The 23,791-nt window shown below is 53.8% G+C and overlaps 3 protein-coding genes across 5 annotated transcripts; 1 reads left to right on the top strand and 2 right to left on the bottom strand.

Annotated features, from left to right (window-relative positions):
• The first annotated feature begins 663 nt into the window (after positions 1-663).
• c28h17orf75 (chromosome 28 C17orf75 homolog) lies at positions 664-5,225 on the top strand. 2 transcript variants are annotated; one of them, XM_086175822.1, is made up of 10 exons: positions 664-1,078; positions 1,357-1,431; positions 1,847-1,972; positions 2,316-2,442; positions 2,555-2,617; positions 2,725-2,844; positions 3,397-3,461; positions 3,541-3,680; positions 3,754-3,857; positions 3,951-5,225. In XM_086175822.1, the coding sequence occupies exons 1-10, from the start codon at positions 936-938 to the stop codon at positions 4,158-4,160; spliced, it is 1,173 nt and encodes a 390-aa protein (XP_086031948.1). In that variant the 5' UTR covers positions 664-935; the 3' UTR covers positions 4,161-5,225. The 2 variants fall into 2 exon arrangements, with proteins under 2 accessions (XP_086031948.1, XP_086031949.1); XM_086175823.1 differs by lacking the exon at positions 1,357-1,431 and having other exon boundaries at positions 665-1,078.
• On the bottom strand, positions 4,541-12,366 carry LOC147217033 (uncharacterized). Of its 2 annotated transcripts, XM_086175824.1 has the most exons (8): positions 12,260-12,366; positions 12,114-12,191; positions 11,125-11,157; positions 7,635-7,724; positions 7,425-7,522; positions 5,710-7,124; positions 5,571-5,627; positions 4,541-5,482 (listed from the first exon to the last, which is right to left on the bottom strand). In XM_086175824.1, exons 1-6 carry the CDS (start codon positions 12,320-12,322, stop codon positions 6,956-6,958), a joined length of 531 nt encoding a protein of 176 aa, XP_086031950.1. In that variant the 5' UTR covers positions 12,323-12,366; the 3' UTR covers positions 4,541-5,482; positions 5,571-5,627; positions 5,710-6,955. The 2 variants fall into 2 exon arrangements, with proteins under 2 accessions (XP_086031950.1, XP_086031951.1); XM_086175825.1 differs by having other exon boundaries at positions 7,375-7,724.
• A 57-nt stretch (positions 12,367-12,423) lies between these two features.
• On the bottom strand, positions 12,424-23,770 carry rhot1a (ras homolog family member T1a). Its single transcript, XM_086175366.1, has 19 exons — positions 23,348-23,770; positions 21,725-21,783; positions 21,531-21,612; positions 21,365-21,408; positions 21,203-21,256; positions 21,081-21,133; positions 20,610-20,718; positions 19,966-20,067; positions 19,766-19,864; positions 19,333-19,441; positions 19,118-19,238; positions 18,706-18,790; positions 18,379-18,524; positions 18,141-18,241; positions 17,914-18,044; positions 17,603-17,686; positions 17,382-17,504; positions 17,094-17,296; positions 12,424-13,259 (listed from the first exon to the last, which is right to left on the bottom strand). Exons 1-19 carry the CDS (start codon positions 23,382-23,384, stop codon positions 13,142-13,144), a joined length of 1,860 nt encoding a protein of 619 aa, XP_086031492.1. The 5' UTR covers positions 23,385-23,770; the 3' UTR covers positions 12,424-13,141.
• Between the last annotated feature and the right edge of the window lie 21 nt (positions 23,771-23,791).

Genomic DNA, 23,791 nt, shown 5'->3' with positions numbered 1-23,791 from the left:
ATACTTTTATATACTTATGTCTGTATTACGATTAAATCGTTATCTTAAATATATCTTTATACTAATGATACTTTTACTTTTTTATCTATCTCTCTCTCTCTCTCTCTATCTATCTATCTATCTATCTATCTATCTATCTATCTATCTATCTATCTATCTATCTATCTATCTATCTATCTATCTATCTATCTATCTATCTATCTATCTATCTATCTATCTATCTATAATATATATATATATATCATATTGTTTATACCATTCTTAACTTTTAATACATAAACTCCTTTGCTATGTACTTGTTATAGAATAACTACATAGAACTGAAGAAGCCTCTCGGATGAGGGATGAAAGGTTTTCAAGTGAAGAAATGTATTTAAAGAAGATTTTGTCCTGGTCGACTGAGAACCTGCGCAAACATCTCCGCATCCAATTGTCCTTTGAATCTTCCTACGTGTTCGTCATGGACGGGGGGCCGCGGATGATCCTCATGCCTTTTGGTTCTCCTGTGGAGGTCGGGTGTTTCTCAGTTGATCATTTCTGGGAAGATGCATGCGCTAATGATCAGTACGCATATCCTTATCGATTCCTAACTAATCGATGCGACCACCATCAGGCGGAACCTTCGCGTGACTTCCGGCCGCCGTCGGACATATTTTAGGGATGGACATTGACGGCGCATGCGCACACGGCACATAACAAAGCGTCTGAGCAGCGCGGCGATATCGAACCGCCGGTCGAACAGCCACAATATCCGAGACGAGTTACGACGAATAAACCGGCGAAGAAGGTCGGGTCGAGCCGCCGGTCGAACAGCCGGAACATCCGAGACGGTTTGCGACGAACAAACCCGCGAAGAAGGTCGGGGTGTCCGCAGGGAACATCTGGCGTGTTTGTGTGTCTGTTAGCCGGCCCGCTAGCCGGTCCGCTAGCCTGCAATGTTTACCTCCCAGACCTCGTCCTTCCAAGATTCCATCGACGTGGAGGAGCGAGATGATTTTGACGGCGAGGAGATCGCCGGCTTTGGACAGAAGACCCAGCTGAACTGCTATTACACCATCTACCTGTACCAAGGCACCAGGTGACTGCCGACGACTCGCCCGATTGTATGTTTTCGCGATGTAACTCTGCGCCGCTCTCTGCTAACTGCTAACGACAGAGGACACTGTCACCTCTACCGCTGCCGAGGGTCTCTTTGACCTTCCTCCGTGCAAATGTTCTTGCGTGTCCCGTGTGAGCTCACCCATGGATCCATGGTTCCGTCCAGCTGTCGTCGTGTGCTTTGAGTATTTGCCCTGAACATGCTGGCGGTCGCTTTGGTCCCAAAACAAGGGATGAGTCAATTGTCGATTGTCTTAGATCTGAGGCCACAGGGGGGAATGTGGCTTGGACCCAGCGAAGAGCAGACTCCACAAGCAGCCAGGATGACTTTAGGTAACCGAGGAGCCGCCCGCCTTCTCCATCCATCCCCGGCCTTCATCGCTTCATTGCTACGCTTCGATGCATCCACAGCTTGCCATTGAAAATTCGGTCGACACCAAAGTTTTCTTCATTTGTGTTTCTTCTTGAATGATCATCGTCGTGCTGCTTGGTTACACAGCTCCGAGGTGCACGAGGTTCCCCGAGCTCCTCTGTCCCCGTCCGCATTAGATCCGCGGTCAATCAGTTGCACTTGAATGTGTGTTCGCTGTGTTGCTAGTTACCGGGACGATGCAGCTTGGTGGCTCGGTCCCGTTTGTGTGTGTCTGTGCCTTTGTCAGACTTCTCCGTCCGTCGGCCCGACATCGGTTCGAGCGGCTTCCAGATCCCCCTTCCCCGGCCGACCGCTCACTCTGTGTCCTCTCCACAGCCTCGCCCTGGTTGACACCAGCCTGCCCTTGGAGGCAGAACCCGAGCTGCGGACCTACATTTCAAGGAGGCTGAGTAAAGGGGCTCTGCTCGGAGGCATGGGCAACATAGCCACGGTGGAACTGAGGTGAACATGTTTAGACTGATGTCACGATAATAACCGTAGTAATGATACATGTGAGGCGCCGGACAGACATCTGCATCCACAGAAAAAAGCACCTTTAAAGTGGTTCAAAAATTATATGTATGTAAAAGTGACAGAGCAGTTGAGGTCAGATGGAGTGGGCTCCTTTAAACAGACGTGTGTTGAGTTTTGGGGGGAATGAATGGATGTTTCTGAGTTCCACAGACGTGAGCAGAGCGGCTGAATGGATTTACCTCCTTATCTACCAACCCTCCTGCTCATCCCGCTGTGCCTGCTAACCTGAACGCTTTGTGTTTTTGTGTGCTTGTGTTTTTTAACATCTAAGTATCCCAGAGCAGGCGGTGGGCTGCTACTGCTGTCTCATAGGGCAGGAACGCTCGCCCGACCAGCCCGACGCTGACGGCGACGGATATGTCATCTGCTTCATGGGGGGCTCTGAAAAAGGATTGAATCTATATCCTGTTGTCCTATTATATATATACATATATGTATTACATGTTGCTTTCACACCTTTCTGAGTAACGACTGGAGAACAGGTTCTCGATCACGTCCTTGACCACACACACGTACAGATTAGAGCTAGACAAATACGTCCAAGGCCTCCAGAGCAGTTTACAAACCCCAGAGGTGAGCAGACGTCCTTACAGGGCAATGCTACACATTCTAAGGCACCGTCAGACTCCTTTGTGTGTGTGTGTGTGTGTTTGTGTGTGCGTGCATTGTCTTTGCATCAGCTCCAGAATCTGGAGACGGAGCTGCGTCCTTATCTGAGCCGTTGGTATGAGGAGTCGGTGATGCACATTTGCCGGGTGGTGCAGATGGTCCAGACCAACATCAGCTTCTTGCTGCACGCTGTGAGTTCGACATCGATGCTGTCGTATCGCTAACCCGCCTCACGCAGACGCCCACATTTTCTAAGCACAAATGAACCAATGGATTGTTTTTATTTTATTAAAGTTTATTGAAGCAGATAAAAAAAAACATGGAGGTCAGGATCTCTTTGGCGAGGGCACGTGTCCTCAGAACATGTTCCGTTCTCCATGATATTCTACCGGTGGTCAGAAAGCGAATCTGTAGAACACGTGGACCGGTTATCTGGTTTCAGAGCATTTTCACAAAGATATGTCATATTTTCATATGGGACTTGCGTATGAGAAGAGATGTAGTTCTTTTACCTCGGGATTGGGAAATACACGTTGTTTAGAAACATGCCATCATTTAATATGTGGCTTTTTTTCCCCAAACAGTCGTATTTGTAAATTGTCCCGCGTCTCCCAGAGAACACGCCAAGCATCCTTTTAACTCGGCTTTTCATACGAGGATGATGAGGGTTTTTGGATGGATTTCATGATATGCAGTGATCTGAGAAGGTCCTGCGTTCTGGTGACGGTGTCCTCTTCCCGCAGGCGCTGAGTCACACCCACGTGGACGTCATCAATGCGGACGACAGGACCAAGGCCGACGTGTCGAGGTGGCTGAGGGTTCCTGGCGTGACACGAGAAGAGACGTACCGGCCGCCGCAAATCATCGTCTGTCATTTGTCCTCCCAGGTTCATCAAGGCAGCGAGTCTGCAGGGCCTTTCGCAGCAGGACACGACCGCCGCCTCCCTGTGCAAGGCCATGTCGGAGGACGCGCTCAAAGATTTAGTGATGGACTGCTCTACCGCCCCGCCCGCCCTCACCAACGCCGGTAAGCGTGTCGGCCGTGTACGGCGCCGCGCCGGAGAGCTCGCGAGCCTAACGCAGATCTGTTCTGCTCCCAGTCAGTAATCGTTTCTGCGACGACTGGATTCCGGCATTCTGTAACGCCGCGGAGCGCTGCAACCCCTTCCTGCTCCGACAGATTCTGGAGAACTTCAAGCTGAAGGTGGGAAACAAAGCGAGCCGTGTTAGTGTAGCTTCTGCCTCTGCCTAGACCGGTAGTGCTGCGGTGCTCACCTGACCTCCTTCCTTCCTGCAGGCCATCCAGGACATGAACAGCTTGAAGCGTTTCGTGCGACAGGCCGAGATGAGTCACTACGCCCTGTTTCGCTGCTGCCAGTTCCTGCAGGGCTGCGGAAACGGGGACGTGTTACTTCAGAACGCCAGGGCGGAGCACAGCGACCTGCCCGAGGCCTGCGGCATCATCTCGGTCCTGGAGGAGTTCCTCGGAGACCGGGCGCAGGCCTGAGTCCTCCTCGCACCGACCCCGAGCGTGGCCCAGCCCCCGGCGGAGACCGAGCTTCCTTCTCAACACCACTTCCGCTGCAGATTTGCCACTTGGAGACCACCTGACGCGCCTGCCGGCGCAGCAACCCTTCCGACCTCAGCGGGCTCCGTCTCCCCCGGGAAATGACCCGCCGGATTATTTAGCAGTACTTTTGTTCCTAAACTTTTCCCGAAGAACATTTTGCTCAGATTTCTGTTCAGTTTGAGAGGTTTATGATAAGAATGGTATGCAGAGTGAGGAGGATCTTTGCCAGAGGTAGAAGACGTGAATCAGGGGTCTTCATCTGCGGCCGCGGTCCATTCCAGGGCGCCAGAGCGACGCGGGAGGAAACACCGGTCGGTCAGAGTCGCAAGTTGGGTCAGTTTTTGTGCTGACTGAGTGTCAGAAACCAACTACGAGCCAAACGGCAGGATTGTTTAACTCGGAATCGTCTAGCGATTCTTCCGGAGTGTTCTTTATATTTCCTATTGTGTTTGCTTGTTGTCGTGTTGCACGGGGAACGCACAAGTCACTTTGGTGCATCGTCTTTATTCCTCGTCACGGTCCACGTCAGAGCCATCACGGCAGCGTCTTTGCGGAATGAGCGTCCTGCTCCGTGTCTCCGAGGATTATTTAATCTGGGAACAGAGTCTCAAAAACGTGTCTTTTTTTGGATGTCGCGTGAAGTCGTGCAAATAACATAGTTCGGTGTTCACCAGCTTCTTGGACGTCGTGTCCGGTCTCAGCGTGTCCAGCTGAACAGACGAGCAGAGTTCTGCAGATTCAAGGTTTATTGTGGTGTCGTTATCCAGCTGCAGACTCACACACACACACAGACACACACGCACACACACACACACTCACAGCGCCTGCAGCTCATTCCTCGTCCGTCGCACAGCAATATCCCGGTGGAAGGCGTGGAGTTGAGCTCACAGAGAAGATGTAGATGATGTGTAGATGTGTCATGTGGTGCGATTGTATATAATGTAGTTTGAAGAGTGTACAGTGTCTATGGCTGCATGTGAAATAAACCCCACATGAAGTGTGTGTATGTGGTCCTTGTTGTCGTCTGGCACTCCGAAGCTCAACACAGGCGATAATCATTTACATCGGATGGGAAAAGAACCTTCTCCCTGAAACCCATCAAGAACGAAAGAATGAAGCTCCGACAGGAAGCCGCCGCCGGTTTCAGGAAGTGTTGGTCTTCTGCGCGGAGGTGGCCGGCGTGTCGTCGGTGGCTCCCGCCGCGTGACACTTGATCACCGGTGACCTCAAACTGGACCTGAACTTCTCCACGTCGTCCCCTGAAACAGAACAAAGCAGTAGAAGTTGGGAAAAGTCAGAAGATCCAGAAGGAGCGGAACCTGCACGGACCGGAGAAGAACAACTCACCTATTGTCACATCAGATAACTTTCTGGCGAGGCGGCTCGGCACGTCGTAGACGTTCTCTAGAATGCGTAAAATATTCCATCAGATACGAAGGATGAGAAATGACCTGAAGGCAGACGGCGTCCAGAGGTCAAGGCTCACCCTGCGGCTCCGCCGGCCTCCTGCGGGACGGCGGGATGTCATACACCGCCTCCACGTCTGCCGAAGGGCCCCGTCTGAGAGGAAGGACATCGGAGTCTCCTTGGCGCTCGCCTCGGGTCCCGGAGGAACCGGTCCGGGCCTCGGGTCCGCAGAGGCCCCCGCCTGAAAGCACAAGACCTTCAACACGATGCGGTCGCGGGGTGGGTCCTCATGTTACCTTGCAGCCGTCGTGGAAGTGCTGGCCTCCATACGAGGAGGGGAGACAGTAACTGCGGGTGTCCCGGAAAAAAACCCGGGAGAAAGTGATCGGTTTCAGACTCAGAGGCCGACACACAAACACCAGAACCAGAGGCTCTGTGGCTGCAAAGGTGCTTCCGCCTCAGACGTCTTCCAGCAGCCGCCGGCGGCGTCAGGGAAACACAATCCCGACCTGATAGCAACATTTTTTAGCCAAAACCAGTTCTGTCAGCATTCATTTCTCACACACTCACTCACTCACACTCACACACTCACACACACACACACTCACACACACACACACTCACACACACACACACTCACACACTCACACACTCACACACACACACACACACACTCTCACACACACTCTCACACTCTCTCACACACACACACACACACTCTCACACTCTCTCACACACACACACACTCACACACTCACACACTCACACACACACTCACACACACACACACACACTCTCACACTCTCTCACACACACACACACACACACACACTCACACACTCACACACTCACACACTCACACACTCACACACACACACACACACACACACACACACACACACACACACACACACACACACACACACACACACACACACACACACACACACACAGCGTGGTGCAGAGGGTTAGACCGAGCGTCCCTTGGAGCTGTTCATTCCCCGCTGGATTCCCCGCTGATCCTCAGCTGCTTTCTGCTCGGATTCATCCAGGACGGGTTCAATGCAGAACTGGAATTTCACTGATGGGCTCTATTAGAACTGCATGTGACAATAAAAGCATTTCTTCTTCTTCTATATTTGTATCCATACATATCTATACAAACAGATATACACATGTACATACTGTTTGTACATATATATATATGTATATCTCCCCTACGTCATCTTATGTATGTGTGTACGTATAAACGTATATACATATGTATAAAACAATGTACCCAGTTGACTGACTTGTATCAGACGTCACCATGGTGATGCGAGCCGTCATACGGCAGCACAGAATTTACCTTCAACAATGTCCCGCCTTCTCTGCGGCTCCAGCGTCCCGTGGCTGTGGGAGGGTGCCGAGCGGGGCCGGCAGCAGGTCCGGCCCACCACGCCGTCTCCGTGGAGGCCGGCGGCTGCGCTGACGTGTGACCTCTCACATGGGACGCTGCGGAGCAGAGAAGGTGCCGTCACGGTGCGTTCAGGCGTCCTCTTCCAGACTCACCACCACGGCCAGAGCCAACGCTGACAAATTATCTTCACCCGGTTTTGCATTAACGAAGCAGAAAGCTGCTTCATGGTGAGAACATTAACACAGAAGGCGTGAAGGTAGAACGTTCTGAAAGACCCGCTCAACCCCCGATCCCCAAAACACTGTCTGGGACCCCGTGACCTATTTTCTACAGGCGAAGACCAACCTCAGCCCAGTCGAGCCCTGGGAGGACGACGTCTCAGCGCTCACACTTACTCTGAAGATCTTCTGCCAGAGAACACCGAGGTGGAAAGATACATGGCTTGCCACAAATGTCCCAGCCAGGCTCTTCTGAGAGCGTCTGTCTCTGCAGCCTACACACACACACACACACACACACACACACACACACACACACACACACACACACACACTTAGAGCTCCCCGTGCTCCCTCACGCAGCCCCAGAGCTCAGCAGCGACTCACCAACACCTTTGTTTTCCCGCTGGTCATGATGATCTGGAACAAGAAGCCCCTGCTGTCTGCAGCTGGGTGGACCTCACGCACCGCCTGCACCTGAGGACCAGCGGACGTGGAGGTGAAGGCCGAAACATCTCAGTGGCTGGAAGGGACTGTGGCGTAAGCTAACAGAGGAAGACACGCTAGCTCCGGATGCTAACGCAGCAGCGCAGGGTGAGTTCATGACACGGAGAGAAAAAGCTTCTCCGTGTCGGCGCTCAATGTAAGTTCATCCCAGGTGAACCTGAGCACAAGCTGCAGGACGCCCAAAGAAGTCTGGACTACACTGAAAGATCACTTTCAGAGACAAACAAACTGTTTCTCAAGAAGAAATATTTCAGGTGCCAAATGAAGGAAGGAGATGTTTTGACTGAGCACTTCAAATGAAAGAGCTGATTGATCAGTTATCAGCAATCGGAGCTGGAAGTGAAGACCAAATTGTAACGTTGTTGGGAAGTTTGCCACCCACTTATGCAACAGTTGTCACCGCGCCGGAAGGAAGATTGACAACCTGACCCTGAAATTTGTTCAGCAAGCATTAATGGATGAGGAACAAAAGCGGGCGAATGCTAATGCTAACAGCGGTGGTCCTTCAGGCGGTGCGGCAGCAAGGTCATCACAGGTGTGTGGTGATCTGCAGGATGCTCAAAGCAGCGGGAGCAGGACGAAGCACGTGGAGATGTTAGAAATGTGGGAAGGAAGGCCACATTAACCCTCTCAGGCTCAAATTAAGTTGTGGCGTAATTAGCTAAGTAGCATTTAGCTGTCGCAAATCTGCAACATCTGCCTGGAGAAGGTTAAACGAGACTGTCCAAGCTGGAAAAACAAATCAAAATAGAAAAAGGCTAAAAATGTGATGTGTGAGGATGAAGACGGCTCATCTGAAAGTGCCTCTGCAGCGAGAAGGGAAAGCTCCGAAAAACCACAACGGGTTGAATGGTTCTTGGATTCTGGAGCATCCAAGCACATCACATGTGATGGAGGAATTCTTCAGGAATACCAGCAGTTCTCAAAAGAACAGTCAGTGAAACTGGGTGACAGCAGGGCGGTTGATGCTCGAGGATTGGAAATGTCAACATGACAACGACCTTCAAGTCAAGCAAGGTAAAAAATATCACAATGTGTGATGTGCTGTTTGTTCCAAAACTTTCTGGGAGTTTATTCTCAGTGGGAGCTGCCACCAAAGTGGGAAATACAGCTCAGTTTAAGCGCTCTCGCTGCCACATTCGTGGAAAAGATGGAACTCTTAAAGGAATGGGAACACAAAGAGCTGATGGCCAACATCAGCTGGATGTGAGAAGAAACAAATCTGTCCCTCACCAGCTTGTGGCAGCAGCGCCTCGGTCACACGAGCAAGCTGAAGGAACCAGAAGGTCTGGTGAACGGGGTGGACGTCTCTGCAGACGAAGAGGTTCCCTCCGGTGAAGGACGTGCGGAGGGCAAACCGGCTAAAAACCATTCAAGTCAATTGGGGAAATACGTTCCAAGCACAAGATGCGGTTGATCCATAGTGATGTCTGTGGTCCCACGCATACTGATCTACAAGTGGAGCAAAATATTTTGTGACTTTCATAGATGATAACTCCAGATGCTCCAAGGTATACTTCATGAAGCAGAAGAATGACGTGCTGTGCCAATTCAAGGAATTTGAGAAGACATTCACAAAGGAGTGTGGACTGAGCGTCTGGAGGCTGAGAGCAGACTCTGGTGGTGAGCACACCTCTAAGGAGCTTCAAGAATATCTGAAGGCTCCAGGCCTCCACCATGAAATGACTGCCTCACTCACCACAGCAGAATGGAGTTGCTGAAAGAAAGAATAGAACCCTGGTTGGAGCAGCAAGGAGCACGTTGTCTCATGCTAAGTTACCAAAGATGTTCTGGGCAGAAGCTGAAGCCACAGCAGCTCCCAAACAGGACAGGCTTCCTACTTCTGTCCTGAAGAGAGACTCCGTACCAGAGATGGTGGGAAACCCTGATGTGAGTCACATGAAGGCGTTTGGCTGAGTTGTCATGCACTTGTCCCAGGTGAAGAGGGAAGGAAGCTGGACAAAAAGACTAAAAAAAAAGGCTAAACAAAGGCTATCGCCTGTACGACGAAGAGAAGGGGAGGATTGCGATCCGTCGAGACGTCATCTTTGATGAATCCAACTTCAACTGGAAGCAGGAAGTGAAAGAGCACTGGTGCTGCTCAGAGAACCAGACAGTTATGAAAACAGATGAGAGGGAAACCAAAGATGATGAGGTCACTGTCGAGAGCACTGTCAGAGAAAGTGACAGGATCAGAAATCCTCCGAGGAGGTTTGGATACGATGCTGAGTTGTGTGAGCGAGCCGCTCTCACTGGAAGAGCCAATGGAGGGTCTTCGTGCAAAAGCCCGGCAGGAAGCAGCTGACTTGGAATATGAGTCACTGCTGGAAACCAGACACGGGACTCGGTGGACTTGCCAAGAGACAGAAAGGCAGCAGGATCCAGATGGGTGTTCAAAGTCAAGCATCATCGTGACGGAAGAGTGGAACGATTCAAGTGTAGACCCGTCGCCACGGGCGACACACGGTCGGTTGGCGCCGACGATGATGAAACGTTTTCACCAGTGGTTACGATTCAGCTCTATTCCTACATGACTGGTTGCCTTTGCTGTTCAAAAAAATCTACATGTCCACCAGATGGATGTTGTGACTGCATTCCTCAGTGGACACCTGGAAGAAGAGCTCTACATGGAGCCACCAGAGGGCTGCATCACACCAGGGCAGGAACATCTGGTACGCAAACTGAAAAGTCAATCTATGGACTGAAACAGTCTCCTCGCTGCTGGAGCAAGGCTTCTACTGAGTTCAGGATGGAAACTGGATTCCAACAGAGCTCATCAGAGCCCTGTGTGTTTGTGAGATCAAGACAAGAACTTGAGATACTCGCAGTTTACGTGGATGGTTTGATCCTGGTTACAGAGTCGACTGAGAGCGAAGACGAGCTTTCCTGTTTAAAAATGCTGGCGGGTACGAAGAACGCTGCCCGCTCAAAGCAATCTGTTGAAGAAAAATGCGAAAAAGAGTTCCAGTGTCACCAGTGTGAAAGGAGTACTGTTATGAAAAGAAATGTCTGTGAAGAAGTGCCAGAAAAAACTGTAAAACAAGTTTACAGGTTTATAGTTGTCACAGAACAAAGCTCTGACATATTAGTTTCTCGGGACTTAATGCTGTTGTAAAAGTGGGAGTGTTGTAAACAGGAAGTACTTTTACCAATAAATGGCGCTACTGCTCTGTCATTGTGTTACTTCTGCTTGTGTCCAGTGAAGAGAGAACATTCTGAGTGTAGATACACCTTTAAATCAGCGGGATGTGTGTTCATGCTGCCTGCAGTAAAGGGTTGATGGAAAAGCAATAAGATGTCGGATGCAGACGTGTTAAACCAGGTAGATGCTCTCTGATGGAGTGAAGCTGAAAAGGGCTGAAGGACTTACCGTGTACAGGTAGTAACATCCTCTCAGGTGACACTGAAAAGAACAGAAAAACTCTGAGCTCCCCAAACACCTGGATACTTTTACACTGTCCGTGTGCTGGTGGTGAGAAGCGGCTGTTGAACGGCCAGAAGGACTTCCCTCTGGGGACAACAGGAGTTTATCTCATCTGATACCAGAGCTTGGTTTCCATCACCACAAACGTGACTTTCATCGGTCAACACTGTGTGAATGTTCCCTCAAGGGTGTGTGAATGTTCCCTCAAGAGTGTGTGTGTTCCCTCAAGGGTGTGTGAATGTTCCCTCAAGAGTGTGTGAACGCTGCCTGAGGAGTGAATGCTCCGTGAGGAGAGCGTGAATGTTCCCTAAAGGAGTGCGTGAATGTTACCTTGCGAGTGTGTGAATGTTCCCTAAAGGTGTGTGTGAACGCTGGCTGAGGTGTGAATGCACCGTGAGGAGTGTGCACGAGGCCCTGGGTTGAGCGGTTTCTTCTCTGTGGACTCTGAAGGCCTTGTCCTTTCACCCTGAGCTCTGCTTTAGTTTTCAAACGTTCTGAGTCCAGCAGACCTGGAACCCGTCATTGGTCAGGAGCTTCATTTTGAGGACGTTACGCCGAACCACCGGGCTGGTTGTCATGACAACCGGACTTGGTCTCTTTCCTTGCAGATGCTCCATCACAGTTCCTCTGGAACCACAGGCAGCAGAGGAAGGCGGCGCTCGTCCTGGACCTTCACACTCGTCCAAAGTTCCACGGTGTGCGTGGAGGACGAGTAGCGTGCACGTGGAAGTGAAAGCGTCTTTATCAGCTGCCACTCAAATCAACATTCCCTCAGGTTCCTTCTGACCGTAAAATGGGCGGGTAAATATGCCGGACTGGAAAAGGAAGGAAGGCTAAACTGCAGGAAAGCTAAATTTAAAAACCTAAATGTGATTTTCTACATTCAAAAGAAAACTAATGGAATTCAGTTCCCTGAATCCCGACCTTTCACTCACCGCACTGCCGTTCTTCTTGGTGTAGAAGAAGAGCGTTGTGTTCTGCAGCCTGAACCAGTACTTCACCCACCTCATCCTCTGCAGAGCCAAAGGAGGCCATGAATATGTTCCGTCGCCACGGAAACGCCGGCGCCAGGGTGACTTACCAGCGTGTCTTTACGTTTGTGCAAGAAACCCTCGAAAAGCAAATGAGGTGCGGCTCCGGCCATGTCGGCGTGCGGTCGTCCTCCTCCTCACCTGGCGCTCTGACTTCCCCCTCGAGCGCAGCGCTTCCCCTCCCGGGCCTCGTGAACACCCGTGGGCGGCGACAGTGGGTGTAAATGTCGTTTATTAGATATTTAAAACCATTTCGTTTTCTTTACAGCAGTGAAAGTAACTGCCCCCCCCCCCCCCCCCGCTGCTTCAGACAAGAGGCCCGGTTGTAAAGCTCGGGGCGTCGGGGGGCGCTGAGTGTCTGGCTCTACCGTGTCTCTAACTTCATAAAAATATGAGGACAAAGCTCTAAGTAACAAAAGAAAAGAGGCGGGTGGCAGGGGTTACACCGCGGGATCGTACTAAATAGAAAAATACACGAACCCCCTCCGTGACTCCGGGCGGTGCAGAGTGAAGCACTCCCACAAAACGGCGGGTTAATAAGTTATCACACAGATAATGCGGTTCGCTCCGGGGCCGCGGTCGGGTTCTGAGAACACACCGTGCTGCGTACACACATCTATGAACACATGGGGTCCCTTTGCCGAGCTCCACGAACCCCCGCCTAGGAATACTGACCCGAGAAAAACTAAAAACATGACCGGGCTGGAGCCGGACTCCACCGCATGCAGACCACAGGCTGCCTTTAAAAATGAGCTGACCTTTTCCCTTCAGGAGAACTTCATTTTCAAAGTGTAGAAAAAGTGGTCTTTTGTTTTCTTGCTTGTGGAGCAGAACGTGGCGGTGCGGGTCCGGGATCGGGATCGGGTCCGGGATCGGGCGGGGGGGGGGGCAGAGTGAGTGCAGAGACGGGGACGGGTCGGGTCGGGCCGGGATCACCGCTGCTTGAGGAGGGCTCTGTACATGGCGAAGCCCAGCACGGCGAAAACGGTGGCGCCCACGCTGGCCCTCAGCCAGAAGGTGGAGTTCTTCAGGTCGGCCTGGGCCATGTGCCTGAGGACGGAGAGGAGAAGGTGAGGGGAACGAAGAGCCAGATCCGATACTTCCTCCGCTGAGGACGAGGAGGGGACTTCATCTGACATTTAGGACGTGGCCACAAATACAGAAGTTCAATCTAGCTGTTCGCTGATGGGAAGGGAGGCCCGCTTCTGGCGGCTATCACCATGGCAACCGACACAAACACAAGCTTCGCTACGACGGCGACTATCAGAGATGCGCTCCGACGCCGGCGAGGACGCCGGACGGGGGGCTGAGAGGAAGATTCAGCGTGGGAGAAGCCGGAGGTCCAGGCCAGGGTAAGAACTCAGAAGGTCACCCGCTCTATGCGCTGTGTACTGGTTTCTCCCAGAGGGCCGGATCTGGTCCGGATCTGGTCCATCCTCGATGGAGCCCTCATGAAGAGGAGATGATCTGGGACGCAGCGCAGCATCAGGAAAATCCTGCTCCCGGAAAAACAAGCGCACGCACGACCAGGTTTGAAGGCAGGAGCCAGATCTGACCAGCTTCAATGAAGGTCATCCTGGTTTTTCTTCAGGGTTTTTTCTACGATGGTCACATAACCTTCACTTTTTGGTAAATACACACACACACATAAATACACACATACACACATAAATACATACATACATACAGTCAGGTCAAGAAGTATTTGATCCCTTGAGTCAAACAACTTTAATATTTGGTCCAGAAGTCTCTGAACACTTCCAGAGGTGAAAGGGTTGCTGTAGGTCCTCCAGGCCTGCAGCCACTGCAGCAGGGACTCCCTACAGATCTTCTCCAGATCTCTCAGGTTTCAGGCTGTTGCTGAGCAACAGGGAGTCTCAGCTCCCTCCAAAGGTCTCCTAATGGATTTAGGTCCGGAGACCGGCCGGGCCGAACCTGAATACGCTTCTTACGGAGCCCCTCCTTGGTTTCCCTGGCTAGTTGTCATGTTGGAAGATCCGGCCGCGACACGTCTTCGAAGCTCCGGCTGAGGGAAGGTGGTCTTCGTCCAGCATCTTCCAGCACGTGGCTCGTTCATCCTCGTCGTCCTGGAGCCTGAGCCGCCAAACCCCCAGAGCATGATGCTTCACTGGAGGGATGCTATTATTGGGATGATAATCCTCCTTCTTCCTCCAAACACACCGCATGGAGTGAAGAAAGTTCTAGTTTGATCTCCTCTGGCCACCAAAGGTTGTCCCACGAGTCCTCTGGATCGTCCAGATGGTCTCTGGCAAACCTCAGACGGGCCTTGACACGGGCCGACTTAAGCCAGGGAACCTGATTTAAGCCTGTATTACTGACAGTAGCCTTGGAAACGGTGGTCCAGATGTCTCCAGGTCACTGACCGGCTCCTCCCGTGGAGTCCTGGCTGATTCTTCACCTTTCTCAGCATCATCGCTTCCCCACCAGGAGAGATCTTCCGTCCGAGGGACGCCGATCTTCATCGTCAGCGTCTTCTGTTTTCTCAGAGTTGTCGAAATGAGTTCTCAAAATGAAGTTGGACATAGATTTCAGGGATTTCAGGCTGTAAATATTCTTTGGGTGTCCTGCACCCGCGCCCCTCTCAACCCTGGAACCTGGACCCTGCCGGGTCTCCAGCCTGAGCCGCCCTCAGGCAGGGAGGAAGTAGCAGGTTAGCAGAGTCAACGCCACAAGAGGACGGGGGAAAGGGGGAGCCAAAGGCAGCTCACCCGAGGCCTGCACGGGCCGAGGACACAAGATACAACACAGGAGAACCAGTGTGAAACCACAGGCCAGGAGGGGAGATGGAAAACATCAGAGCGCAGAAGATGGGGATGCACGCGTCTAGATCCGCAGGAGACCTTCGGGGGCCAGTGGGTATGTCACGCCAAATCTGTGCCGGTCCGAGGCTCGGCGGTGGATCTAGACGTCCGTGCTTCACGGGGCAAAGATGGAAAACAGCTCAACAGGAAGACGCGAAACATCAGAAAAAACTTTCACTCGAAATGAAGCGCAGCCACTAAAGCAGGGTCTGCATATCCAGCGCCGGGCGGGAAGCCAGAACTGCGGCTCAGTTGGTTCTCAACACGTCAAACTAACGGGAGGTCCTGCAGGAGGAAGCGCCCGCTCACCGCTGAGGACCATCAGCTCAATGCATGCTGAAAATGAAGTTGCGATGTCACTTCCTGTGTCTAGCATCTGATTTCCCCCAATCACAAAACTGCGGCTGGCCCAGGCATCAATCCCAGGCGTCCTCACCGTAAGTCGCTCTGGATAAAATCCTGTTCTGTTCTCAGAGGTCTCCTGAGATCTGTGCATCTTGGTGAAGATGACAACAAAACTATCACCTGAAGTGACACTTCAGTTATTGGGAATGTTCGGAGATTCGAACATGACTTTTCCACGTATCCCAAACGGGAAATGGATTTTTAAAATCTGTGAAACCTGTAAAGATGAGCGGCGCCTCATGTGTTACTGCCGTTGCGGTGTCAGTAGTGAGGCCAAAGAGCGTGCGTCCGTCACTCTGGTTCCACCACACGGTTACCTCCCTGGCCATGTTAGCCGCCACAGCGCGTCACGGCTCGCTGTGTCGGCGCGCACGGACGGCGGCGGGGGCGACCGGAGCTGAGCTACGGACCAAGACGGGGAACACGAGCTCTGAGCCGAAGGTTTGCGATACGTGAAAACAACACGGAGGGACGAGACACGTTACGAGACCGGGGGTCCTCAGACCGCAACATCACCAATTCCTGCTCAGCCAAGAAGAACCCGCTCTTCCACGCAGCTCGATTCACTCTTAACACTCTCTTTTCCCTGCGGTGGATATGCAGAGTGCACCTGGCCAGAGGGGGCGCTGCAGGGGAGCGGGGAGCTGCAACTACCGGCAGGAATAGAACAGTAGCCTCTACGCTTACAAGAGGGCGGTCCGGACCGCGGGACGGGGCGGCGGGAGCATGCGGGACAATTCTACGGCGAACGCCGGGGTTATTCTACGTATGAACCTGTTGAGTACGGCCCTGCTGAGCTGGGCCTTAACGCTGCGCAGCAGCTCCAGCCTGAGGAGGTTCTGACACAGGCAATACGTGCACCTGTTGCAGGCACACATGCAGCGCAGACGGGCGTGACTGTGGAAAAACACACAAAGATCAGCTGTAACCAAGAAACACAGAGGGGACAGTCCTTCTCCACCACAACCCTCAGCCCTCAGCCCTCAACCCCGACCACACAAGAACACTGGAGAACATACATCGCAACCAAGGCTTCTAAAGGACAACACTACTTTACACACACACACACACACACACACACACACACACACACGTACATGTTTATACACATATATATACATATATGCATATATACATATATATGTATATATATGTGTATAAATACACATACACACACACACATATATCTATCTATCTATCTATCTATCTATATATATATATATATATAGATAGATAGATATATATATATATATAGGCTCTTGAGGATCTCCTCCATCCAAGTTCCTACCCTGGACAGCAGCTTTCCAAAAGGCTCTGCTATTTACACAATTCAATTCCAAATTCGTGCTAATCCATCTACTCTAAATCTAATCTTATCAAAACCTAAGGAGAGTCTCGGCCTCTTGAGAGCTCTGCGAGCCAAAACGTAGACTTTAACCGAGTTCCTGTTTAAACACACAGACGTAAAAAACATGAGAGCAGGAGGGAGAGCGGGAGAAAGAGCGCCCATGGATTCAGTGTTTGCTTGATGATCCTCTGGTTCAGACACTTCCTTCTTTATGCAGTAAAGTGGTATGAGACCTTTGCCTCCGTCCACGCCGTGTCTACGTATAAATGGAAGTATGGCGCCGGGGTCCGGGCCAGCCGCAATACTCACGGATACATGGCCATGGTGGTGAGTCGGGTGTAGATGTCTTTGCTGGGTGCGTCGGCGGTGTTGCAGGTGAACGGCTGGGGCGGGTGGAGCTTGTGCTTCCTGCAGAACTCGTGCGGCGAGAGGCTGCAGTGCTGCCGCACTTCGTGCAGGTCCGACTTGGCGGCGATCACCACGCACGGCGTCTTGCTGTCCATGAAGTATTGCTGCCGAACACAAGCGGCGGAGGGTGAGGGGGATCTCGGGAGAAAGGGCCGCCCGCCAGCCCGACGCCGGATGGGGTCCACGCACCTTGAAGACTTTGGAGCAGTATTTAAAGGAGCGTGGGTCGTTGACGTCGTACACCAGACACACCACGTCACATGCTAGATCCGCCTCGGACAGGAAGTCAATGTCGGGCATCACCTCGTGGAGCTTTAAGGGTCGGGATGGAGATATTAAGGATTAACATGACACACACACACACACACACACACACAGGAGTAGCATCCAGCAGCAACAAAGGGCCTTACCAGCAGATACTTCTCCTGACCGTAGACATAGGTTGTGCTAATGGCATAGAGGGATTTGTGGTCTTCTCTAATCCGCCTCTGTCGCTGCAGTGGCAAAAACTCAAGTCAATTATAAACATCGAGCACAACTAATCTCCGTTGGGAAGGCGACCAGGTCCATCGTGTCGCGCACACACTTGATCTGGAGCGGGAGCCGCCCCGCCGTACAGACCTCAGGGGTCAGGCGGGATTTAATCCGCTACTTACCGCGAGTTAATCTGCTCTCCAATCTCATCAGAAATCAGAGTGGAGTAAAGGAGGCTCCCACTGACCTGGAGGTCCTTTCCGAGGAAGGCCTGGAGGAAGCCGCTCTTCCCGCTGCCCCGCTCCCCCAGGACATTGCAGCGGAAGACGCTACGTTGGGTCTGTTTCTTCTGCAGGTCGATGCGCTTGTTGCGCGTCACTGGAAGTACAGGACGGGCGTATTTGACACGGGCAGAGAAACAGAAAGCACAACCCCGCTGGGAGCAGACATCCGTCAGACGCTCTGGAAAGTCACCTGTGATGGCGGCTGCTTGGGACTCCTGCTCGTAGATGATGGAGTAGCCCAGATAGCCCAAGTACTCCAGGCTACGCTGCACGTCCAGATATGTCGTTAACCTGCAACAGCGAACGCGCGGTGGCGGTCAGACGGCATAAAGGCCGGAGACGCAGACGCTCCGATGGGAACGGGTGTCGCGCCGTCGCCGCTACGGATGCGTCGAAGGACGCCATCGCGTAAGAACGCCGCCACTCACGTCCACTGCGAGAGGTAGCCCTGGTACGTGATCCAGCCCTGGTCGTTGGTGCAGACGGTGTTGTTGACGTCGGGGCCCCAGGGCATGTAGGGGAACACCTTGAACAGGTCCCTCACCTCCTCCGGCGACAGCGCGCAGTCCCGGTCCTGGATGACGGCGGACGAGACCAAGCGCAGGTACGTTTGACCGAGCGGCACCACGCTAGAGCGATACATCTGACCAAAGCCCGACACCGCTAGGTAGGGACTCGTTGAGAAGATGTCATACAGGACATACTGTCCATACTGAGGGACCGCGGAGGACCGGTCGAAACATCCAACCACTCACTTTGTCGTGTTTGTCAAAGACACTCTGAAGGAAGAGGTAAGCGTTGTGGTTCAGCTCGGTGGTACAGTCCGGAGGGATCTTAATTCTGGAGGGGGGACACAGACGGACAGAAATGAAGACGGTCTGGACGCGGCGCCGGGCTGAGCCGGAGAACTAGACTTAGCCAGAGAACTAGCAGGACTAGACTTCTGCTGCTGCAGAGGAAATATGAGCGTCATTCAGAGGAGTCACCCTGAGGTCTGTGCACACATCGCTAGCTGATGGACACACACACCGGTTTGTGTGATCACACCAACACACCAGCAGGGCTTTCACTTCAAACCGAACACTTTAACCTTTAATTTATCTTCAGCCTTGGACGCGACCGGAACCAAAGCCTGGGCAGAAGCTCCGCCCTCTCGGCTCCACTTACATGGGGAACAGGTACTCCTGCGTGAGCTCCAGGTCATCGTCGTAGCCGAACCTCCTGAGGACAGTCCAGGTGGTCTCGTGTCGACCGCGCTGTATGAAGAGCGTGTGCAGGAACAGGAAGCCTGCCATGCAAGGGGAACGGGGGGGTCAGCAACTGATGACCATCTTTCCCATCAATGAACAGGTGAGGTGAAAGCTACGACGGAGAGAGGAGACCTTTGAGAGTGAGTCCGTTGTCCTTGACTCCGTCTGACATGTTCCTCCTCACTACGTTCTTCACGTCCTCTAAGGCCTGGGGTGCCAGCGGTGTGTTGAAACACGTTCTCTGCAGGACACACAGGAGATACAAGGACCGCAAGCTATAAGACCATCGACCCGGCCGCTCGCCGCTCGCTTCACATAGCAATGACAACGGAGGTCAGCGTGGGTCTTGGGATTCCTGCCGACGCGGAAACAATCAACTGTACGGGAAGGATTACAGACTGCGGCAACCGGTCAAAGACAAAACGCAAGCTGGGAGAAACCTATCGCCTCTCGGGCGGACAGACGCCCCGCGGAGGAGGGCTACGGCACCGCCGGAGGAGCTCGGATCGGCAAGTTCATCTGGTTACCCGGCGACAGCGGCGATGCGAACGGGGGAAACTATTACCTGGAAGAAGTTGAGCTCGTTGTCATTAAGGACGCCGTCGTTGTCCAGGTCCGACACTTTAAAGATCCGCGTCAAAGCCTTAACGCACGAGGGTTTGAGCTGCAGGAGTCAAAGATTTCCGTCAACCATCTTCTCATTACCAGTTCATGTCAATCGCTGGCTGCGGATCGAAATGCCTCCATCTGCGGTGTCGGCCTCACCTCCTTCTCCTCGGGACAGTACAGGGGTCCCGTCGGGTGGAGAACCGCCTTCTGGGCATAGTAGAACAGCTCTGAGATGTTCTTCAAGTTCTTGGCGGAGCACTGATGAAGCAGAAAACATTATTCATTATTATCGTTATGTTTTTCTTGTAACTGTGGCACAACAATTTCCTTCGGGATGAATAAAGTTGTTCTTATTCTCTAGCTTACGGACGGAAGGGTGGAGACGGGATACGAGAATCCCCCGAGGGGCCGGTCATTGAACACAGAAGCAAAACATCAAGTCAAGTACAGTAGCGAGGCGAGGAGACGGGCGGCTCCTGACACGCCGGGTCACGTGACCCTCCAGGGCGTAACTCCAGTCGTCCGCGCCCGACGTGCCGACCCGCCAAACATCTCCACCTCGTATGTGCTTTCAGTCACGTCCCCGGACGTCCGTCCGTCCGCGGGCCCGGAATAACCTCCCGCCTCGCTCTCTAACAGGTGCCCTGCTTCACCCGCCTGTCCGTCAGCAGGCCGGAGCTCCGGCGCCGCCTGACAGACGACCATCTACCGCTAACCGGGTCGGTGAGCTTCATGAGCTTCCCTCCGGCTCGGAGGATCCAAACACTGTGTGAGCAGCTGGGGGGGGGGGGGGGTCCTACCTCCACGCACGTCTCAATATCCTGGTACTGGTTCATGATGGGCAGGATGGTTTCCATGCTGCTGTGTTCCACCAGGTCAGACTTGTTCCCCACCAGGATCAACGGGACCCTGAGCAGAAAAAGGATATCACAGCAGGTGAAAGCAGACGTCCGCTGCAGGGGACATGTAAGCCGTGTGATGGACACCACACCTATTCAAGAAGATCTCCCTGAACACATCTACACCACAGGCCCGCTTTACTACAAGCCGAAATGGAGCGGCCGTCCACACGGATGAGGACTTTGACAAAGCCCAGGGTGCAAACATGAACTCCCGTATCATCACGCTTTTCATAGTGAAACCATGAGGAGTTTGACAAGATGCCAAGAGCCGAGCTTGTTAGCAGGCCGAGGAGGCGTGCAGCTTCTTCAGAGCAGCTTCTGCTACAATCAAGTGAGGCAACACACACACACACACACACACACACACACCTGCTATCCTTGTCCGTTCTGTCATTTATGAGGGGGATCCAGTGACTTGTCACCTGGGGGAGAAGAGCGGGTCAGATACTGGTCGCCACGTGAAGATGGTCTGATTCCTGTCGTACGCTCACCTTCTCGATGGACTTCTTGTTGTTTACCGAGTAAACGATACAGATCACGTTTGCCTGCAAGAACCAACGGCACATGAGTCCATGAGAGAGGACGGGTTGTATAAGATGTGACGCCCAAGAGGCGACCCCAGCGACCCCAGCGACCCCAGCGACCCCACCGACCTTGGAGATCTCCTGGTACAGCTGCTCGTCCGACTGCTCGGCCTCTGAGGGGGTCACAAAGGCCCGTCAGCACCGACGCCACGCTATCAAGCTCACGTTCCTGCGCTCGGATGATTTTACACGAGCGATTCCCTCAGCCTCACTGAGAACATGCACAAAACGTTACCTGAGTAGTCCACGATGTGCGTGGGCACCCTCTCCGGTGTGACATCTGCAGGGATGGTGATCTCCTCGGCTCTCAGAGGAACCTGAGCCACACAAAGTGGTGAGGATTCATTAACCGGATCTTCGCCTGACCTCCGCGGCAACAACACGCCCGTCCAAAATGGCGGACGGGTCGGTCCGGATGCCGACACGTACCTCATCGGGAAACTCCTCACTGACCAGAGACATGATCAGCGACGTCTTCCCCACTTTGGCTGTCAAGACGACAAAGAAGAATATTAGTACGCAGCACAGAACGTGTCTGGAGCCGGCGTGTGGTCGGGCAGAGCGTCTTAGAGCAGCTCCACACCCACGAGCGCAGCCAAACCCCACACTTCCGAGCGCCACCTCTTCGAAGTCCAGCAGAGTCAAAGGCTGCGACGAGCAACGCCGGGAAGCGTCGCCTGCAGTCGACCGCAGGACAGACGGGGGCCGCCATGTTATCTGGACCAGCTAAGGAACGCTGGACAACACGGAGCCCTGCCGGGGAGGCAAAGTAAGAATTCCCCCAAGTTGTGTTTGGTTCCTTTCCTCCTGGGAGTTTGAAGCTCTCACAGCAGAGGAACAGGCATGATAAGAAGTCCGGACGCGGCTGTTCATCTTCCACTTTGACAGTGTCAGGTCACGGCGGCGGAGCCCAGGCAGTTGAAGACAAGGCACTGAAAGAAAACCTGGTAACCAGTGTTGAGGTGAGCAGAAGGGAGCGGCTCTGGAGCCCCGGCAGCCTCACTTCAGCCACGGCTGTGGGACGACGTGGGCTTTCAAGGCGCTTTACGCCGGATTTCACCTTCACACCGAGGACGGCGGGAGCCGGGAATCCGACCGACGCGATCGGAGGGACGCCCCCACTTTGCCGGGTTCAAAATCCAACTTAAACACAAAGATAAACAAACACGCACGTTGGGTGATCGCCATGGAGACCCTTTCCACACCCCAGGCCCAGAACCAGGAGACTGACGACAGCCTGAACGGCAGCTGGACGACAGAACTCAATTCATCCATCTGGACTCCGGATTCTCCAGTTCACATTCCAGGTTTGGCTGATGTTGCGCTCTGTGCAGAAACACAGAGCGCAACATCAGTCAAACCCGTACCCGGAGCCTGACCCGGACCTGGACCCTGATCCTGACCTGAACCCGGACCTATGGACGACCAGAGTAGAAGGCGGCGGTTCGAGGTTCGGCGTCTCGGACGGCACTCGGACGGGGGTCGAGGGGGCCGAGGGGGCCGAGGGGCCGCCCGCTCCCCGGTGGCCGAGGAGAGAGAACGCTTCTGGACCCGCAAACCCTGATGTACCTCACGAACATCACCCGGCGGCGTTTCTGCACCTTCCTGTGCCGACGCGACCACCGGAACGGATGCTGCAAAACATCAGGTCCGTCCGCGTATCTGAGTGAACCGCACGGCGGCTCCGCACCCGACGGGACGCCGTCGGCGATCGTGCACGAAAAGCTGCTCCGGCCGCCCCGCCGCCTCACGCACACCAAGACCCGCACGAGTCCGCAAGGGCGACGGAGGAGCCGCAGCGCCGAGAGAGACTGACAGACGCTCGGGGTCGGCGGTGGCCCCGGTCCGCCGGCCCGACACCGGCTGCGGGGACCGGGGCCCCCGGGACAGACGCCCAGGAGTGACCCCCGTCCGCCGGTCGCAGACCGTCCGCCTTGACAGCTTCCCGGGTCCCGGCTAGTTTGTGGATCCGGAGCCGCCTGCTAGCTTAGCCGCATGCTAGCGTGCTAGCGTGCTAGCAGGCTTGCGGCGGCGGCGGCGGCCGGTACTCACGCTCGCCGACGAGCAGGATCCTGACGTCCTTCCTCATGCTGCGGCCGGCGTCCTTCCCCGGGCGGGCCGGGCTTGACGAAGGGCTTCACGGCGGGCTCGGGGTTCCGCGGAGACCTGCGGCCCGCGTCCTCCCCGGCGGCTGACCCGGCGGCTGACCCGACGCCAGGCCCCGCCGCTGTCACCCCGGACGCCTTTGTAGGACAAAACGGACGGAGAGCTTCGGCGGCCCCGCCGGGCGTCTGACGGCTTCCCTCTAGGCGTCCGCCGTCCCCGCGGGGTCGACGCGCATTCCCGACCGTCCCGGGTGGCCCCGCTCGGAGAAATGCCCTGGAATCGTCCCTCTTTTCGGCGGTTACATAGCCTCGGCGCTCGGCTCAGGAGCATGCCCGACCTCCGCCGCCCGACACCTACGGCGAGCCGCGGGACACACGCTTCACCCGCACG

Source organism: Fistularia commersonii, chromosome 28 (assembly GCF_037954325.1).
Source record: "Fistularia commersonii isolate RoL2024-O1a breed Wild chromosome 28, RoL_Fcom_v1.0, whole genome shotgun sequence".
Classification (NCBI taxonomy): Eukaryota; Metazoa; Chordata; class Actinopteri; order Syngnathiformes; family Fistulariidae; genus Fistularia; species Fistularia commersonii.
This window is presented reverse-complemented; position numbering and strand designations above follow the sequence as displayed.

Coding starts and splice junctions, on each gene's coding strand:
- c28h17orf75 (XM_086175822.1), top strand. CDS start 936: ATGTTTACCTCCCAGACCTCGTCCTTCCAAGATTCCATCGACGTGGAG. Junction 1,079..1,356: donor TACCTGTACCAAGGCACCAG/GTGACTGCCGAC, acceptor CGATTGTCTTAG/ATCTGAGGCCACAGGGGGGA. Junction 2,845..3,396: donor TCAGCTTCTTGCTGCACGCT/GTGAGTTCGACA, acceptor CTCTTCCCGCAG/GCGCTGAGTCACACCCACGT.
- LOC147217033 (XM_086175824.1), bottom strand. CDS start 12,322: ATGGCCGGAGCCGCACCTCATTTGCTTTTCGAGGGTTTCTTGCACAAA. Junction 12,192..12,259: donor ACAAACGTAAAGACACGCTG/GTAAGTCACCCT, acceptor TTGGCTCTGCAG/AGGATGAGGTGGGTGAAGTA. Junction 11,158..12,113: donor CCAAGAAGAACGGCAGTGCG/GTGAGTGAAAGG, acceptor TGTTCTTTTCAG/TGTCACCTGAGAGGATGTTA.
- rhot1a (XM_086175366.1), bottom strand. CDS start 23,384: ATGAGGAAGGACGTCAGGATCCTGCTCGTCGGCGAGC. Junction 20,719..21,080: donor AGAACGGACAAGGATAGCAG/GTGTGTGTGTGT, acceptor TTTTCTGCTCAG/GGTCCCGTTGATCCTGGTGG. Junction 19,239..19,332: donor CAACGGACTCACTCTCAAAG/GTCTCCTCTCTC, acceptor CTTGCATGGCAG/GCTTCCTGTTCCTGCACACG.